This window comes from Henckelia pumila, chromosome 2, assembly GCF_033568475.1.
Source record: "Henckelia pumila isolate YLH828 chromosome 2, ASM3356847v2, whole genome shotgun sequence".
Classification (NCBI taxonomy): domain Eukaryota; kingdom Viridiplantae; phylum Streptophyta; class Magnoliopsida; order Lamiales; family Gesneriaceae; genus Henckelia; species Henckelia pumila.
The window spans coordinates 188,661,763-188,682,083 of NC_133121.1; the positions used below are offsets into that span (position 1 = coordinate 188,661,763).

General features: G+C 34.4%; 1 protein-coding gene across 1 annotated transcript; it reads left to right on the top strand.

Annotated features, from left to right (window-relative positions):
* The first annotated feature begins 3,135 nt into the window (after window positions 1-3,135).
* LOC140884366 (kirola-like) lies at window positions 3,136-5,141 on the top strand. The gene is made up of 2 exons (XM_073291107.1): window positions 3,136-3,356; window positions 4,641-5,141. The coding sequence occupies exons 1-2, from the start codon at window positions 3,170-3,172 to the stop codon at window positions 4,916-4,918; spliced, it is 465 nt and encodes a 154-aa protein (XP_073147208.1). The 5' UTR covers window positions 3,136-3,169; the 3' UTR covers window positions 4,919-5,141.
* The last annotated feature ends 15,180 nt before the right edge of the window (window positions 5,142-20,321 follow it).

The window sequence follows — 20,321 nt, forward strand, 5'->3', positions numbered from 1 at the left end:
AATGATGGCCAAGAAAAGATTCAAACGTGTATTTTTTTTAAGATTTCGAACAAACAGACGATATCGGCGCGTGTAGGGCTCTCCAGGACGAACGACACTAAAAAACCTTGCAAAATCTGCCAAGGAACATGTGTTGAGATATGTTGAAGGAGGCTGTGGATGTTAAACGTGAGTGTGGGGAGAATAAATGAAGCCAAAACATGGTATATGTTTGTAGGTTAATGGGTTGGGCTTTACTAATTAATTAAAATAATTTAAACCCAACTAAGCCCACAAGAAATCTGTTATATCCATGCAAATTTTCGTAATAATTAACTAGAGTGGGCTTTTGAAAGCCTATAAAAAATCCTTAAAATGGCTTATTTTGGAAAAAAAATCGGGTTTCTATAAACACACACATATATATATATATATATATATATATCAAAACCTTCATTTTTTTGGAAATAAAACCTTAGAATAATAATTTATGACTCTTGAAAACCTATGTAAAATTTTTGGATGAAAAACTCAATCTCGTTCGTCCACGGTCCCGTCTACGCAATCGAAAAATAATTTTTTTAAAATAAATTCATAAATTCCATTATAGCGGGTTAAATGCTAAAATAAAATTTAAAACATGCAAATAAATCACATAATTCACATAATAACACGTAAAAATCATTTAACACATTTTTTCTTTTATTTTTAAATTATTAAATTCTCTAGTTATGCATGCGGGTTTACGTAAACGAATTTCCTAGCGTTAAATTAAAATCTGAAAGAGACTTCTATAAATACCAAGCAGAAGGAAGATGAAGACATTGAACATTCTCATTATTTTTCTTCAGAATAAAATTGCAATATTTTCTTTTATGTTTCTTGTATTTTAAGTTATGATAAGTAGCTAGAGATTAACAATACAATAATATTTAGTATGTCTGAATAAAATTTTTGGGCTTTTCCCATCTCATATATAATTATTTTATAAATTTAGTCTATTACTATACGTCTTGAAGTAGAAAACGAAACACCATTGTGCTAGGTACCGTTGAAAAAATCTACAACGGGAATCATCAGTTGTAATCGTGTGGTTAGACTGTCAAGAACCATCTGTAAAATCTGGTGGATATAACCCGACGGTATTTTGGTCAATAAAAGTATGATACTTAGTTAATTTTACGGAAGCATGATGTGCTAAAATAAAAAAAATTAAAACAAGTGTGAAAAGGGAATTTATAAAATTATGGACAATTTCGAGACAAAAATTAAAAGACAAATGATTTAGTTGAAAATATAAGATTTCGAGAGACATAATACATCTTAGGTATGTAAAAAAAATTACAATTTTAGTCTTATAAGTTAGCTTGTTTTTTTGTTTTAGTCCTACAATATTTTAAACTTAGTCCAATAACTTGGAATTTTTTGGGATTTTGGTCAAATTTTCAATCGGTAGTCACTAAATCAATCGAATATTAATTATTTGACGTCGATGTTCTCCTATAAGACTCTTGTGGTTAGAAGTAAAATTATATTACACATATTAAAATATGTCTAATCAAAATAAAACAAAATTACAAGTTTTTTTTTCCCGAATTGTGAATATTGAGTGTCGTTTTTTCTTAATATTTTCCCTTTATTTTTGGGTAATGGATTATAATTTTTGTAACATATGGTTAATTTTTGTCAAATGAGCCATATAGGATAGTATTGATGTCAACTAAATAATATTCGATTGACTTATATTGACTTCCGATGAAAATAAAATTAAAACTAAAAAATTCCAAATTATTAAATTAAGATCAAATTTTAAAAAGTTATAACATTAAAAAAAATTCAATTTACAAAACTAAAATTACAATTTTGCCTTTATGTTGCATGATTGATTGAAAAAAAAAAGCTACATAAACTGATTGAGGTGCAATTATTATTTTTGGGAAGTGAGAGGAAAGTGGAGTCATTGTGAGCCGAGTCCACCTACCTCCTCTGCATTTTCAAGGCCTCCATTGGCCTATTTTAAGTAGGGTCTACATATTTCATGTGAGCCCCACATGAAAATGCAATTTGGTCAAGTTGTGGCCTCTAGCGTCGATTTACCCATGTGAGCCATCTTAATTTGAAAGGCTGCCAAATAATTGTATTAAGACTAAATTGGTGTTCAATCCCTAAATTCAAAAGCAAATTAAGAATCAGTTTCTTGTCATAAAAAAATTGTTTGCACTCTCTGGGCCCACATTATTTTTTTCGGATAAAATTAAGTACGAAACATTGAAAATATGGTACAAATACAAGATATTTGAGCACTAATTGTTCAAGATCGAGTACAAAAAATATAATTTTGAATATAAAATCTAAACATTTTTATTAATGTGAACTTTGCAACATATGTTTGAGTACTCAAAAATATCATTTAGCATGATATTTTTTGTCATTTAGAAAGATGTTCGCGCGAACATCTCAAAAAAATTAAGGAGTGTTTCATCCAGTGTAGCATAGAATCACCCTCTTTTACGTACTCCGAAGAACGTCCGTAGTCAAACAATCGTGCAATATGAGTTGACTTTGAGTTCAATATTATGTAACAATGATGCGACTTTATATTTTATATTCTTTTTTTTTTGGTGTAATTTATTTTGAATTTTTGAGTTCTTCGGTGTTTGAGGCGTAATTTATTCGATAAAGATGATAATGGGTCAGATCTAACACAAAAAGAGTGTATTTCACTCGGTATAGCATAGAATCACCCCGTAAAAGATATATATGGACTTTGATACCTCATGTTATAATCCCGATACCGCTTCATAATATTACACAAATAAAAAAAAAATCGAATCACATTGCCTTAAAGGGTTATTTAAATTGGTGGAGTAGATAAACACTTAATCAGTTGTCAGATGTTTAATTTTTCCTATCAACAATTTATTGGACTAGCCCGTCGAGCAAAGCTTGCTCAGTACGATTTATATAACTAGCATATATAGTTTGCAAACTATTGCGCAGTCCGAAATTTACCAAAGATAATGGCAGAAGATTCTCACTTCATCACTTTATAAAAATATAAAAATAACAAAATCGAGTCACATCACACCTTAAATAAATTTATTATGACATCATATCATATAATATTACCTATATAATATGATTAGACGATATTGCTCCATACAATTCCATTATTGTTATTTGGGAAGAAATGGGAGTGATTGGGAAGTTGGTTTCACAGATTGGGATAAAGTCAGATGGGGATGTGTTCCATGAGATCTTCAGAGAGAGGCCTCACCACATCTCAGGAATGAGCCCTCATAACATCCAAAACTGTGATCTGCATGGAGGGGAGTGGGGGACCGTTGGATCTGTCATCTTCTGGAATTATACTCATGGTATCACCATTGATTTTGTTTCATCTTTTTAAAACCTTTCGAAATTTCATTTCAATGTTATGCACAAGTTTTATACATCAGTTAGTACCGTGGGATATTAGGACTTATTTTGGTCACGAATATTTTAGATTTGTTTTTTCTTTTGTTTTAGTCCCTCTTGTGTTTTTTTATATATTCTGGAAAAATCTTTGAATTTATTGATCCAATCCTTTGTCGTCCTTATGTTAGCGGGTCATCAAAGATCTAGACGAAAATAAGAGTACAATCCCAATTACACCTGGATTTATGCAGGTTCGGGCTTGCCCTTCAGCGTTCGCCGCACTTTCATTTTTTTTACCATTTTTTCCAATAATTTATATGAAGTATAATGCATGTTTGACAGTTGAAATTATAAATTTATATTGGTGTCATTAAACAGACAAAAACAGTTTTTAAATGAGTAGTATAGATTAAGTGTGGACATACTGGAATAACTAACTGATGTTTTGGTCTGTTTTTAAAAATATCTAAACTACCATCACTCCACTTCTCTACATTTTCACGTTCCTTATTTTTCACCCAAATCTCAAACATATTCATTCCTCTTTCTTTTATATGACCCACATTCTGTATACTTATTTTCTAGTATTTACTAATTTTGTGAGTAAAATTAACAGGAGTACCTTGTTTCCACAAGACCCTATTTTAGTTGTGCCCTAAAAAAAACAGAGTCCCAAATGCAATATTTTAAGAATAAACCTGAGTTTGTTCGTGGCATTAATTACATATTTGTTTTTTTTTTCTTTTCTCTCTCAAAAAAGTATACTTGAGAATAAATGGGTTTTTTTTTACATACAACGAAAATAATAATATTATATTTTAGTATATAATGTTAATTAAGTCACAAAAACTCTGATGCTTATGCGACATATTTCTGACTCCACGACATCATACATAAAAAAAATTAATATTTTTATGCAAAAATATTATTTTCACTACAGGTATTATGAACTAGATCGATTGATCTAATGGATATAGATCCGGTTCATTTCAACCTACCTTTACAGGCATTACCTCCATGATAGATGTAAGGGTCATCATTTATCAATACATGCGGGGTCCATTAAAAAATAATGGACCCCACATTTATTGAGAAATATCAATCGTTAGATGCATGTCAAGGCAGTGTCTGTATAGGTAGGATCTAACTTACCTATAGATCCATGAGAATTTGTCAAATGAGAATTAGACGCAAATTTAGAATAAAATTTATAATTTATTTGTTTATTTATAATGAATATATAGATGGAAATGAGAAGGTGGCAAAAGAGATAATTGAGGCCATTGACGAAGAAAAGAAGTCAATAACTTTCAAAGTGATTGAAGGAGATCTAATGGAGTTGTACAATGAATTCAAGTTAACTGTTCACGTGGATACTAAAGGAGAAGACAACATTGTCACATGGACCTTAGAGTATGAGAAGAAGAGTGAAGATATTCCTGACCCACACACACTTATGGAATTTTGTCTCAATGTCACCAAAGATATCGAGACTCATCATCTTCCAACCCCTACTGCTTAAAGGATCGATTATGGGTGTAATGCATAATTCAATGGCTTGTATTTCTGTACCGAATATTTTATGTGTGTATCAGTGTATGCATATTAATAAACGAGCTAACGAACTAGCTCGCTTAAATAATTGTGTGTTCACAAGGAATGTATAATGTTCTCTAGCTGTTTGATGCATTTGAAACTACTGCATGGATGCTAAATATGAAACGTGGTGTTCATTTTTGAATTTATATCTTGGAATTGTGACATACACTTATAAGGAGCTGCTAGGGAATAAAGAAAAGAGAAAGAGAATCGAAGGTTGTATATTGATTATATCATTACTTGTAAATAGACAATAACTAAAAATAAAAGATAGGAAACATATATAAGAAGTAGGTAGGGATAGTTATCAAGAGGAACACAAAAGGGTAGGTACTTGTATGGTCATATTAGTTTTAGGATAAAATTCTTATATTTTTCCTGATCTCTTGTTCTCTTCTTCGTTGATTGGGCATCAAGAGGAATAGTGAGGGTAGTTAGCAAGACGAATAAAATTCTATATACTTACAACCCGCTTCCTACGTTGGATGAGTTTGTTATTATAAAAATGAAACGAGGGATAAGTAGTTTTTATGTATAGGATATTTATTATTTGGGATAAATTGAATTTGTGTTTGATTAATTTTTTTCGTGCTGAGGATTAATAATTGACAAATATTTGACATGACTAAATTAACCATTTTTATTTTTTTTTAATTTACTTTTGAACTGATAGAACCTTTTTTTTTTTAATAAATGGGAGCTAGGGAAGGACTCCAACTCGAGTCTACGCCAATTAGCGGAAATGTGAGACCATAAAAATCTTACATTCTAAATCAGATTATTGATATAAAAACTTGTTGTATATTTTGATTCTGTCGCTATTATAATTGCTCCCCAATATTAGATTTGGGTGTCAAAAATCAACTCAACCCACCAACTCAACACGAGTCGATCCGAAAAATATCAGGTTAGCGTTGGGGATTTTTGGGTTCGGGTTGACTCGAAAGCTAACCCAAAAAAATTAATCGAGTTCGGATCAACCCGAGTTGACCCGAGATGACCCGAAAGTTTTTATTATTATTTTTTTATATATATAATTAAGAAAGATTTGTTACATTTTCATATGTTGTATATTTGAAAAAAATTATTGTATATTAGTATAATAAATTTTCGTGATTTAATGTTTATTTTGTATAATTTTATTTTTTAAAATATAATTTTATTTTTTTGTAGTAAGTATACTTCTATAAATTTTTTACATCAAATTGAAATTATATATAAACTTAGATTTTGTTATCCTGTGATTTAATTAAATATTACTATTATTATTGTGTCTTTTGAATTTTTATTTAATTATTTTGTTAAAAAAATAAAAAAATAATAAAATCGGGTTAGTTCGGTTTGATCGGATTAGTCGGGTTAACCGGGTTCGGGTTGACCATTTTCGGGTTTGTTCGGGTTCGGGTTGAAAAACTTTTTAGATAGTTTTTTCATCAACCCGATCTGCCCGAATTAACACCCCTATTTAGATTATTATATTGAAATTAAAATATTAATTTATCGATTACGTATTATAACAAGAAAATTAGATAAATCTTCTATGTTCGGCGTGACATATTCCTGGTCAAGTGTTGCTTTCATTCATGAATTCTGTTTTTTTTTTTTTTTTTTTTGAGTTTGGGAAATACCTTTAAAAAAAGGAAAAGGAAAACCTGAGGAACAATTGTTTTGGATACAAATCATAATTCAAAGTGTTTATTTAAGATAAACGCTAAAGAGTGTTATAAACTTATAGTGCTGCCACGGTGAATTAGGACGGAAGATTAATATATATGGTCTTTTGTGAAATGATATTCCGAATTTATATATGTGAGACGGTTTGACCCAATTTATTACCCCGAGAAAATATTTCAATCTGAGCCCGTTTATAATGGGTCTACCAGATATGACCAGGGCTGGTATTTTATGGGCCGACTTGGGCTGGGCCTAATAGGCCGCATGCATCTTTTTCGAGTTCAGGTAGGACTCTAATATATATGAGATAAGCCCGGATCTTTTCAAATATTCACGAGATAGAGATAAGCTTACAAATGGACCAATGGATGAAGAGTTCTAGTCCAAGACATGTTATAATTCTACTAGGTAACTTATTATTCTTTTCCTATAAATACAGGTATTGTGATGGTTGCACTATTCATTATTCATTACTTACTCTTCATTATTCATCACACATTCACTCTCACTTTTACATTCACGCACTCATATCTCTCAGTTTTCGCATTAATCATACCCTCTTCCTTCAAGACACTGACTTAGGCATCGGAGGGGTCACGCCGAAAACACTTTCGGCGCCCCTTGACCTAGCTGTTGCTTGTGCAGTTCTGCCATACCCGACCCGACCTGCTCTATAAAGGAATTGGAGGATCCATTCTACCAGACCGAACCCGAGGTAAAATTCCGACATCATCAATTGGCGCCGTCTGTGGGAATTTGAAAACAAAGGGTTAAGATGGTGAGTACAAGAGAAGAAACAAATTTCGGATTCTCGCATGGCTTGCACATCAGAAACATGCGAAAATCATTGAAATTAATTTAACCGTCGGATCGGGTTCAAATTTTGTATGCATATTCATGAATATGTTTTCTAAGATCTGAACGGTGCAGATCGTGATTGGTTGCTTTTAGGATCAGATCTGAACGGCCGAACAGATTCCGCTCTCTCACACAGCTTCTATGTGTTCTTCGTGGGGCTTGCATATCACAATATTGAAGAAATCACAGAAATTAATTGAACCGTCGGATCGGGTTCAAATTTTGTATGCATATTCATGAATATGTTTTCTAAGATCTGAACAGTGGAGATTGTGATTGGTTGCCTTTATAATCAGATCTGGATGGCCGAACAGATTCCGCTCTCTCGCACAGCTTCTATGTGTTCTTCGCAGGGTTTGCATATCAGTATCTTGCAAAAATCACAAGAATTAATTGAACCATCGGATCAAGTTCAAATTTTATATACATATTCATGAATATGTTTTCTAAGATATGAACGGTGAAGATCGTTATTGGTGGCCTTTAGAATTAGATCTGGACCGCCAAACAGATTCCGCTCTCTCGCACAGCTTCTATGTGTTCTTCGTGGGGCTTGCATATCAGCATCTTGAAAAAATCACATGAATTAATTGAACCGTCTGATCGAGTTCAAATTTTATATACATATTCACGTATATGTTTTCTAAGATCTGAACGGTGGAGATTGTGATTGGTGGCTTTTAGAATCAGATTTGGACCGCCGAAGAGATTCCGCTCTCTCGCACAGCTTCTATGTGTTCTTCGCGGGGCTTGCATATCAGAATCTTGAAAAAATCACAAGAATTAATTTAACCATCGGATCAAGTTCAAATTTTATATACATATTCAGTAATATGTTTTCTAAGATCTGAACGGTGAAGATTATGATTGGTGGCTTTTAGAATCAGATCTGGACCGCCGCACAGATGCCGCTTCCTCGCACAAATTCTATGTGTTCTATCAGAATCTTGTAAAAATCATAAGAATTAATTGAACCGTCGGATCGAGTTCAAAGTTGAACATCTTGATACTGATTTTGGACAGTGGGGATCAATTTTCGTTGCTACATCAAGTCGGTTCTTTGATCAAAGAATATAAGATTTTATCTTACAATCCAAAGTCATGTCATCGACAACACATGAATAAGATAAGTATTTCAATAATCTTTATGTTCGAATTAAATTATTAAATTTTTATTTATTATCATTATTAATAATATTATGAGGCATCTTCTACTATCAAAATTACATGATTGTTTTCTTGTGATCAAATTTGTTGGACTTCTCTTCCCTTGTATTATTTTATGACATCGGACATGCCATCTCGCTATAAGGCCCAATTATATCACATCAGGCATGCCATCTCGCTATAAGGCCCAATTATATCACATTGGGCATGCAATCTCGCTATAAGGCCCAATTATATCACATCGGGCATGCCATCTCGCTATAAGGCCCAATTATATCACATCGGGCATGCCATCTCGCTATAAGGCCCAATTATATCACATTGGGCATGCAATCTCGCTATAAGGCCCAATTATATCACATCAGGCATGCCATCTCGCTATAAGGCCCAATTATATCACATCGGGCATGCAATCTCGCTATAAGGCCCAATTATATCACATCGGGCATGCCATCTCGCTATAAGGCCCAATTATATCACATTGGGCATGCAATCTCGCTGTAAGGCCCAATTATATCACATCGGGCATGCAATCTAGCAATAAGGCCCAATTTATGGTTCAACACTTTACAAAGCCCACGTTAGTGGCATCAAAAATCCACAACAGTGGTCTCAAAGCCCGGGCAGGTCCGGCACTCAAAGCCCACGTCAGTGGCATCAAAAATCCACAACAGTGGTCTCAAAGCCCGGGCAGGTCCGGCACTCAAAGCCCACGTCAGTGGCATCAAAAATCCACAACAGTGGTCTCAAAGCCCGGGCAGGTCTGGCACTCAAAGCCCACGTCAGTGGCATCAAAAATCCACAACAGTGGTCTCAAAGCCCGGGCAGGTCCGGCACTCAAAGCCCACGTCAGTGGCATCAAAAATCCACAACAGTGGTCTCAAAGCCCGGGCAGGTCCGGCACTCAAAGCCCACGTCAGTGGCATCAAAAATCCACAACAGTGGTCTCAAAGCCCGGGCAGGTCCGGCACTCAAAGCCCACGTCAGTGGCATCAAAAATCCACAACAGTGGTCTCAAAGCCCAGGCAGGTCTGGCACTCAAAGCCCACGTCAGTGGCATCAAAAATCCACAACAGTGGTCTCAAAGCCCAGGCAGGTCTGGCACTCAAAGCCCACGTCAGTGGCATCAAAAATCCACAACAGTGGTCTCAAAGCCCGGGCAGGTCCGGCACTCAAAGCCCACGTTAGTGGCATCAAAAATCCACAACAGTGGTCTCAAAGCCCGGGCAGGTCCGGCACTCAAAGCCCACGTCAGTGGCATCAAAAATCCACAACAGTGGTCTCAAAGCCCGGACAGGTCCGGCACTCAAAGCCCACGTCAGTGGCATCAAAAATCCACAACAGTGGTCTCAAAGCCCAGGCAGGTCTGGCACTCAAAGCCCACGTCAGTGGCATCAAAAATCCACAACAGTGGTCTCAAAGCCCGGGCAGGTCCGGCACTCAAAGCCCACGTCAGTGGCATCAAAAATCCACATCAGTGGTCTCAAAAAGCCCACGTTAGTGGCATCAAAGCCCACATCAGTGGTTTCAAAGCCCAGGCAGGTCTGGCACTCAAAGCCCACGTCAGTGGCCCACATCAGTGGTTTCAAAGCCCGGGCAGGTCCGGCGTCAAAAGCCCACATCAGTGGCATCAAAAACCCACATTAGTGGCATAAAAAAGTCCACATCAGTGGCGTCATAAATCTACGTCAGTGGTATTCTCCAAAGCCCGACCAAGCTTGGCATCATGTAATCCCACGCAACTCGTGGTTATCCTAAAAGCCCGATCCGCTCGTCAACATCAATTGTCGTTTATTGCTCTTTATTTGAGCTCGGTTTCATCAGGTTGTCGTCTATTGCTCTTTATTTGAGCTCGGGGTCCGGTCTACAATCTTGGTCTAAACTCATTCTTATTTTAGACCAGTTCGGGAGGTACTATTGTTACCCCGAGAAAATATTTCAACCTGAGCCCGTTTATAATGGGTCTACCAGATATGACCAGGGCTGGTATTTTATGGGCCGACTTGGGCTGGGCCTAATAGGCCGCATGCATCTTTTTCGAGTTCAGGTAGGACTCTAATATATATGAGATAAGCCCGGATCTTTTCAAATATTCACGAGATAGAGATAAGCTTACAAATGGACCAATGGATGAAGAGTTCTAGTCCAAGACATGTTATAATTCTACTAGGTAACTTATTATTCTTTTCCTATAAATACAGGTATTGTGATGGTTGCACTATTCATTATTCATTACTTACTCTTCATTATTCATCACACATTCACTCTCACTTTTACATTCACGCACTCATATCTCTCAGTTTTCGCATTAATCATACCCTCTTCCTTCAAGACACTGACTTAGGCATCGGAGGGGTCACGCCGAAAACACTTTCGGCGCCCCTTGACCTAGCTGTTGCTTGTGCAGTTCTGCCATACCCGACCCGACCTGCTCTATAAAAAAATTGAAGGATCCATTCTACCAGACCGAACCCGAGGTAAAATTCCGACATCATCACAATTCATATTTGTTATGAAAAATAATATTATTTTACATATAAAAAAAATATTTTTCATCGGTTTGGTCTGAGATCGGTCTCACCAAAGTAATCCATGAAATAATCTCAATTCTCGTATGATGTCGTCCTTTATAAAAATACTAAGTACACAAAGATTTACACTAACTGCGATCGAATTTAACACGAACTACGTAAAGGAGCTAGGTCAACTTTGAATTAGATGTGTATTATTCAATGTGTTTCAGTTTAATGAATATTCAATCACAATATAAATTGTAAGCACATATTCTTTTTTTTTTTTTTTTTTAAGAATAAGCATATATTCTATTTGAATGAGTTAAATAGAGCTCAAAAGTTATTGAGGAAATTATAAATAAGCATTGAAAATATATCCCGAGTTGACAATTGATTATTGAATACATTGCTTATATATTTCATGATTTCCCTAACTATATTCTAAGTGAATTAACAGATTATTCTTTTCAATTCTATATGCTTTCGCTTCACCAGATTCAGTGAAATATAAAATTTTAGTCCTTTTCAGTTGATCTATGTATATGGTTTCAGTTGATTAACTTGTAAAATTTAGTTTATTAATCCAATAAATTGGATTTTATAAATTAATTTTTTCCCTGTTGGAAGCAATTAAATGTCATGTTTCAAACTCGTAGGGGCGACATTCTCAAATTTCAAAACGAAGCAATTCGAAATGTGAAAGGGGTTCTTATTGGATTACGTACTTGAAGATATTTGGATAAGTACTTCATCATGTTGTCAATTGTCCGAGAATTAAGGAAAAAAATGGAAAAGGTGCAGATTAAATGAAGTTGATAAATATTATTTAAGGTTTTTTTAAATTTAAATCTCATGATTTTTTTTTATTAAAAATGGCCAGGTGATGTATAATATAAATATTAGACATGGAGATATATATATATATATATATATATATATATATATATATATATATATATATATGTTACAATATGCCCACAATCATAGACTAATTCCAATAGGGAGAAATATAATTTTGGTCCTGTAACTTGTGCTTTTTCCACTTTTAGTCCTGTTATATCAAAATTTTCAATAGGCATACACTAATTTGCAATATTTTTTCGATTTCGGTCCTTTTTTTTATTAATCGTAGTAGACCTCCGAAAAATGCTTAGGTGTCCACGAGATATGTTGACATGAAATTTAAAATTGAGGATGTTGTTGATTTGGAATCAGTGTGAAATTCCAACTAGATTTAAAATATTATCAATTCTTGAAAATTCTATATCATTAAACCCACAAAAATAATAAAATTCATATAACTAATTTCTCTCACCAAACCCATCAAACCCATCGAAAAAATTCAATCGTTTCTTCTCCTTCTGAACGTGAGATCTGAAGCCAACTCAAGAAATATTCAAATTTGGTCTTTTGGATCTGGAGCTTCTTTAAAGAAGAAAGGGTATTCGTAGCATCCTGATCGATGTCATGCTTCTTTAGAAGATTTGCGGCAGAGGGATTGGTCCAAATTTGTGAAAAAAAATTGATTAAGCCCTTGTAATGAAAAGGTCTCTGCTTTTTTCTTTCTTGGTGGCTGCTCTTTCTTATTTTATTTCCTTCTTGTGAATTTTTTTTTGTTAATTATTTTTCTTTTTTTTTTCTTCACGCATGGATAGCTGTGATTTTTGTTTTTGAATGATCCAAAAATGTGATATAGAGCTATAGTTATGTCCATTATTCCAAAGGAAGACTGATGGGCTAGAAGAAAAAATTGGACGACAAGGAAGGACAAAATTTAATTTTGTTTGCTAGTGTCTTGGTCGCATATGTTCATATTCTGGATTCTCTAAGCATGCTGATGAAGGATTCGAGCCTATTTTGTTATTGTTATGGTTTTTTTAAAGTTAAATGCTATAATTCTTTTGTCGGGATTTGAAACTTGTGTTGCTTTTGTTAATGATATTGCATTCGATAGTAATTTGTAATTTAAGTAACGTTGATGTATGATTTTTGTGGTGTGTTTTTATTGTTAAGTTAAGTTTTGATTGTTATTATCTTTCAAATTTAATTTTAAAGATGTAACATATGGAAATATGTTTTTCAATCTGCAAAATTCAAGAAAGCAAAGCATGTTGCACATAAGCAGACACTTCCACATTTCCCACCCCATCTGAAGACACTGTGCCAAAAAATGAAACTGAAGTTGTCCAGAACATCATACTGCACATGAACCATTACTTTCAAATAGCAGAGATACCATCCATAAAGTCACATGTCCATAACATAATTAAAATAAACCATCACTTCGGCAATTTGCATTCAAATTCAATTTGCACAAACCATCACTGAAACACAATATTCATGCATATCAAAAGTTTGCATATTCTAACAAAAAAAGGTGCAAAAACATCCTTTAATACAATAAATCACGAAATGAAAATTTGACTTCCAAAAATCACTCAAATAAATCATAGTAGATATCATTCACAAAGAACAAGAAACTTGAATATTCCATCTTCATCATTTCTTGAAACCTTTTCATTTTTCATAGGCCTGTGACAATGCTTCATCAACTTCAGATAAGCAACCATTTAGGCTCGATATCGACATAAATTTCTGTCTTCCTTCGCGTGTGATGGGCTTTGCAAGTGTGGAAGAACGATCTAGACATGTTTCAACACTTTGTATGTAGCATCCTCCAACAAAAGGTGCAGGTGCTCTAATGTTGACTTTATGTATGGGCAATTGACATTGTTTGAGCTGGTCATACATAGTAGGCGGAGCCACAGACATTAGCTGGGGTAATGGTGCATGTGGTTGAGCCATTAGTGATAACATATTTTCATATTTCCCCTGCAACAAGTGGTTTATCATTGCATGTCACATGCATATAATAGTTTGATGAACATGTAAAAAACAAAAATAAAAGATTGTGGAATTAGCTTACACTGCTACTGCCATAAGATTCATTTGATTTTTTCTTTTCATTTTCTTCTATTGTGTGCACATCGAACCTCACTTTCCTCTTTACCTGAAATAATATTGATGAAATAATATGTTTTAGAAAATTATAAAATGAAATTCTTACTTGCAACTTGGAAGGAAACCGTTGCTCTATGACCTCTTGGGTCAATTGGCTTAAAGGACGCTCCTGTGATTGATCAACTGGTTCATGTTCCGTTGGTCTTCCTGCTTCATTTTGTACTCGTTCGTGTTCCATTGGTGTTGCTGCTTTATTTTGTCCACGACAAGCTTTCTTATTGTGACCCTCGATACCACATATGCTACATTTAACTGTTCTTTTCTGCCTCCCCATTTCATATTTGTTTCTGATCACTTTCACTTTGCTTCTTCGTTTTTTCATCCTTGTTTCAACAGCTTCATCTCTTTCAATTCTCCTCGCTTTTTTGGGCCTTCCAACTGACCTTCCAAAGTTTGGTGGCAATGGAGGAATAACTCCTGACGAACACCATTCACTTCTACCATTCATTGGCATCACTGCAGGAGCATAAACTTGTTTATATGTGCTTAACCTATAACACTTATGCACATATCGAAAATCTTCCAATCCTTTGGGTTTTAATGGCCGCCAATGCATGCTTGCATGGGATTCCACTGAGATCCCATTTCCTACAGCCACATGTCCACTCTCTCAAATTTACACAGTATTGACTTCCTTCATAACAGGAAACTTGGTAATGCAAATTATCAGATTTAATTGGAATGCAATCTCCAATCTTGGCGGAGTTCTTCTCAATTAGTTTCTGTATTTTCGGGCAAAATATCCCTTCCCATTTTTTTTTCAGCTCGATCCCGGTTTCTTTGCATCCTTATCATGAAATACTCGACTAACCATTCTAGCATAGAGAGTATGGCCTTCTCCCTCGCTTCTAGAATATTACTGTTAAATGATTCACACATATTATTGAGCAACATGTCACATTTACTTGTGGCAGTAAAGTGTGATCTACTCCATTGGGAAGGTGGCTTGTCAATAAACCACGTTGCTGCACTTGCATCAATATCATTCATTTTTGACATTTCTATACTGAATTTGTTCAAAGTTGTAGCTGTAGCACAATTCCATAATGCATTTTTAAATGCTTCACCTCTAAACCCTGCTGTTTTAAAGTTCCCATGTAAATGTCTTGCACAATACCTATGCTCTGCCCTCGGAAAAACTTCATTGAATGCTTGGATCAACCCTTTCTGTTTGTCGGACATGAATGTCCACTCATTCTCTTTTTCAATATTCAAATCTAATTTTAGTAAACTAAGAAACCATCCCCATGTCTCCCCTGACTCGTTATTGACTATGGCGATAGCAATTGGAAAGTTATTATTATTTGGATCAACTCCCACGGCAGACAGTAGCACCCCGCCATGCGGTCCCTTCAAATGACATCCATCCACCCTAATAAAAGGCCTACATCCTGATAAAAAACCAACTTTCATTGCATACAAACACATATACAACCTATCAAATCTATTATCACCAGTTGAATCATCAGTGCCCATCACAATAGTACTCCCAGGATTCGATCTCTTCACTTCATTTGCAAAATCCCAAATTAATGCATATTGTTCAGCAGCTTGCCCTTCAACTAATTCATTTGCTCTTGCTTTTGCCCTATAAGCTTGAGATTTCGAAACTTTGCATTTAATGTCACGCATAACATCAATTCTAAAGCCTTTGACATTTCTCTTTGGGTCTGATCTGAATTTGCTCAAATACTTCTTAGACAACCAAGTTGATTTTAGATTTTTCACATTAAAAGTCATCGTACAAGTGTGCTCGGGAACATACTTCCTAATCTGATAAGTATATTCCCCTTCAAGCTTCAATGAGTGCAGCTTCCACTCACACTTCTCACCTGCGCATTTAGCATAGACGCGAATCTTGTCGTTTTTTGTGATGTTAATGCTCCTTTTATTTTTTATAGCATACGAGTGTATTGCTTCTCTCAACTCTTTCTTGTTGCTAAACACCATCCCCAATTCAAAGGTTGGATCAAATTTTTCCACATAATTAAAAGCAGGAAACCTTGGTGCATTATTCTCTAAATTTATATCTGACCCATCTATGCTTTTTCTGAATTCATCTTCACTGTCAAGCAAGCTTTCCTCAGCAGAATCTTCGACCATAAATTTATTTTCCAGATCTTTTGATTGATAAGTTTCCATAGACCAATCGTTTTCATTAGGTGCATGCTCTTTGCCCTTCACACCATCTTTATTAGGCCCGTGTTCCATCACAGCCTCATTCATCACCTCTTCACCTGAGTCCTCATGCCTTTGAGCTGCATTAGGTACATATGGAAAAAATTTGCTTTCTACCTCAATGTATATATTGAAATCTCTTAGATTTTTTCATTTTTTCAGCACACATAAGCAATAAATCATTATCATCTCGTATTAATTTAAAAACCAAGAGGCAGGAGTCGAGTTATTAGTGAATACTCTCATTGGTTCCTTCACGCCACCCATTTCAACCATATTTTTCAAAAGCTCAATGCGTTACATGTCGACCTCAAAGTAATCAAACTTCGTTATGCAACCACCATTGTAAACATGCGTATCACCATCCGCAGTATGAAACTTACCCCATATTATTGAAAAAAAACATGAGATTTTAGCACGTATGACATGATTTGAATATAATATTATAATTAAATAGAATTATTCACATAGAAAACATAAGGAATTGAGGAATGCCACTGCATCGAAATCAATAATTTTATCATATTTAATTCTCGCGTAAGTCATGACCACAACAAACACTGGTGGACCACTATCCTATTTTATTTTTAAAAATTGCATCCAAAATTCAAACAACAAACACTCTTGGACCACTATCTCCTATTTTTTTATTTTTTTTTAAAAAAAATGAACCTAAAATACAGAACAACACACGTGACCACCTATTTTTTTAAAAAAATAAAATGTACCGAAAGAACACAACAACAAACTACAAATACCACCTCATAACTTTCAAAGCCTTTCTTTCCTAGGCTAACAGAGCATTTTTTTAAAAAGAAAAAAGTATCCCATATAAATTAAGAAAATGCGTATCATATTCCGGTCGAGGTAGCTTAATTGCATCCAACTCTCGAACCTTCATTGTAATAAAAATGAACTCGAATCACTCAAAGGTGACAACGTGAAAAAGTGATATAGTGGATTTTGGAGATTTGCTTCAATCGAATTGACTAGGGTTTGTGGGCCTTTCAGCGGGAGTGGTGAGAGAAACATGTGGTGTAAGTTTAATTATATTATTTTTTGTAGGTGTAATTATGTGGAATTTTTAAGGTTTGTTTTAGATTTTTCTTTTGTCTATTTGGAAGACACGTAGATTCCATAAAATAAAAATCCTAATTTAAATTCCATGTCAACAAATTTGGAGAACAACTAAGCAATTCCGGCAGCCTAGTAGAATTTTGACCAAAAAAAGACCAAAATCGAAAACTATTGCAAGTTAATGCATGTATTTTGAAATTTTTGACTTAACAGGACTAAAAATGGAAAAAGTGTAACTTATAGGACCAAAACTGTTTTTTTCCCTGATTGAATGACACTAGTTTAGTATGGTTTTTAAATTGTATTGGGTTTATATGTTAGTATAATTAATATGATATTTGATGGCATTTATATTATGCTTGGTATAACTAATATAATATTTTGTATGAATAATTTGCTATTTTTTATAATTATTATTTTTTTTTTTGGAAAGAATTTTTTTTTGTAATTATTATTATGATGTTAATATCATAAATATTTTTAAAAAATGAATTAATCTGATATGATATTATTAATATAATATTTGGTATCGATGATATGTTATTTCTTATTTGGTATAGCTAATCTCATATTTCGCATCATGCATCTAATCTGCCAATTGTATACAATTTGAAAAAAAAAAAAATCAAACGCTCATTATTCAAGTAACAATCAATAGTCATTAAACCAGCAAAGAGTACTTTTAATTTTTTTAAATTTAAATAGTTTGTTCTCTTAATAAAGAATAAGAGCATTTGTATATAATCTAGTTAAATGTAAAATGAAGAGCACTATGAATCGTGCTAAAAAAAAAAAAAAGAGCACTATGAATCCAAATAACAAATGGTGGGTTAATACTTGTAGTTGTTTAAATAGATCATGTTCCTAATAATTGGTAACTAAAAACATTTATATTGATGATCGAAAGACAAATAATGATTAAGAACATTTATATCGATGATCCAAAGACAAGATGGATTGTCTTGCATTTATTAAGAGTGTACAAGAATTAAGATGGAATGAGACATAGTGACCAGTCATGAATCATTTACTAATAAAAAACTTAAGCATGCAATTAACTTAAGCAGATAAACATAATCAGATATAAATGCAAAAAATTAAACAAATAACAGTCCGACAGAATACAACGAGAATAATTAACTGAAAATCCAAGCGAAATATACAACTCAATCGAATCGAATAAATAGCAAAGATAAACTTAAACTAAACCACCACTAACCTTTACTCTCAGACTCTGGTCATCGATTGAATACTGATCTAGCTCTTGGTCTACCTGCAAACTTATCCCCTCGAATGAGGTGTCCGAGATAAAAGTAGGGACGTGAGCGCTAACGCTCAATACATAAATATGAGTACACAAGTTTATATGATTCATGCAGCATGAAACATGAATGCTCTGGTAATCTGGGATCAAGCTCTGGAACATCATGCTTAGAATGTAGTTGCCACCAGTATGTACACTCTGCCTCCGAAGGATCCAGATGGTGCCACACATACTGAACCCGATCTTATATTATCATCGTCCTTGGTAAACCACACACTCTGCCTTGTAGATCCATTTGGTGTCACACAGTATCCGATCGTATAAGAAAAAATAGGGACGAGCGACCCTAGAACAACAAACTATCTTGAAAGAATAACATGCTCAATATGATATGTCAATGCTGCATACAAAATCACGAACAGAAAAATCATGCATCACATGACAGATAATAATACAACACATAAACATACATAATCAGTTACCTATCTCAGTCTGTACTTACATACCTCAACTCACCGCTCTAGCAAGACAACTGTATAAATTCCAAGCCTACAAGTCAAGTGAATACTATCACTATAACTTATCTATAAGCCTTAAGTATACTAATAGCTACTCTTAATAGCTACTAAAAGTCTAGACTTATACCTGCGCCCGTCGTTAGCCCGCTGATGTCGAAGGCCTTCTCAAGCATAGCTCCTCAACAAGCCCCGTAGCGTTTCTCTAATGCCCGAATTTCGAGAATATGGCTGGAAACTCTCAAAATATACACTATACTAAAGATTGCACCTAAAACATGCACTGATTGAGGGAAATCCGCGGCCTAATTATAGAAGGAGTTTGGGAGATCCAAACTTCGTATGCTTGCCACGTTTCAAACGGCTACTGTGAAGACTTAATTTTTCAGCAGCTTTACTAAGAGGCAAACTTATGGAATAATGATATTCAAATTCGAAATTCAAAGGGGCAAGAACCAGCTGAACATGAGGAGTGGTAACAGTCACAATGATGGAGAATAATGGCTGCTGAAACTGATGGAATATGTAGGGATGACAATGGATCGGGTCTAGACCCGACTCCGCATCAAACCCACCCCGACGGGATGGGTCTAGGCCAGCCTAAACGGGTCCACAAGTGGGTCCGATGCGGGTCTTGAGTTTGGCCAAACCCGCCCCGCCAAAGTATATATATATATATATATATATATATATAAATTTAAAATATACATGTATATATATAATATTAATAATATATAATTGAGTGTATAATATTATTTGATTGAAATGAATTTATTTTATTATGATAGGTTTAGTATAAAAATGTATCATTATAATGTTTTTTTGCTAATAATTATTAATTAATTACAAATTGATAAATTTTTTCTCGTGAGAATATTTTTTTTGGTCTTAAATATTATCAATATATATTTAAAATTAAATTTAATGATTTTTATTATTTTTTAAACTTTCAAAAATTTAAATTTATTTAATTTCTGGCGGATCCAACGGGTCTAACCCAGATTGGATCCGTCGGGCTCGCGGGGCGGGGCGGGGTGGGTTCAAAGGGAGGCGGGGCGG

Bases quoted from the DNA above. Each gene is read 5' to 3' on its own strand.
- LOC140884366 (XM_073291107.1), top strand. From the start codon at position 3,170: ATGGGAGTGATTGGGAAGTTGGTTTCACAGATTGGGATAAAGTCAGAT. The intron at 3,357-4,640 runs GTATCACCATTG...ATGAATATATAG, and splicing joins CTTCTGGAATTATACTCATG to ATGGAAATGAGAAGGTGGCA.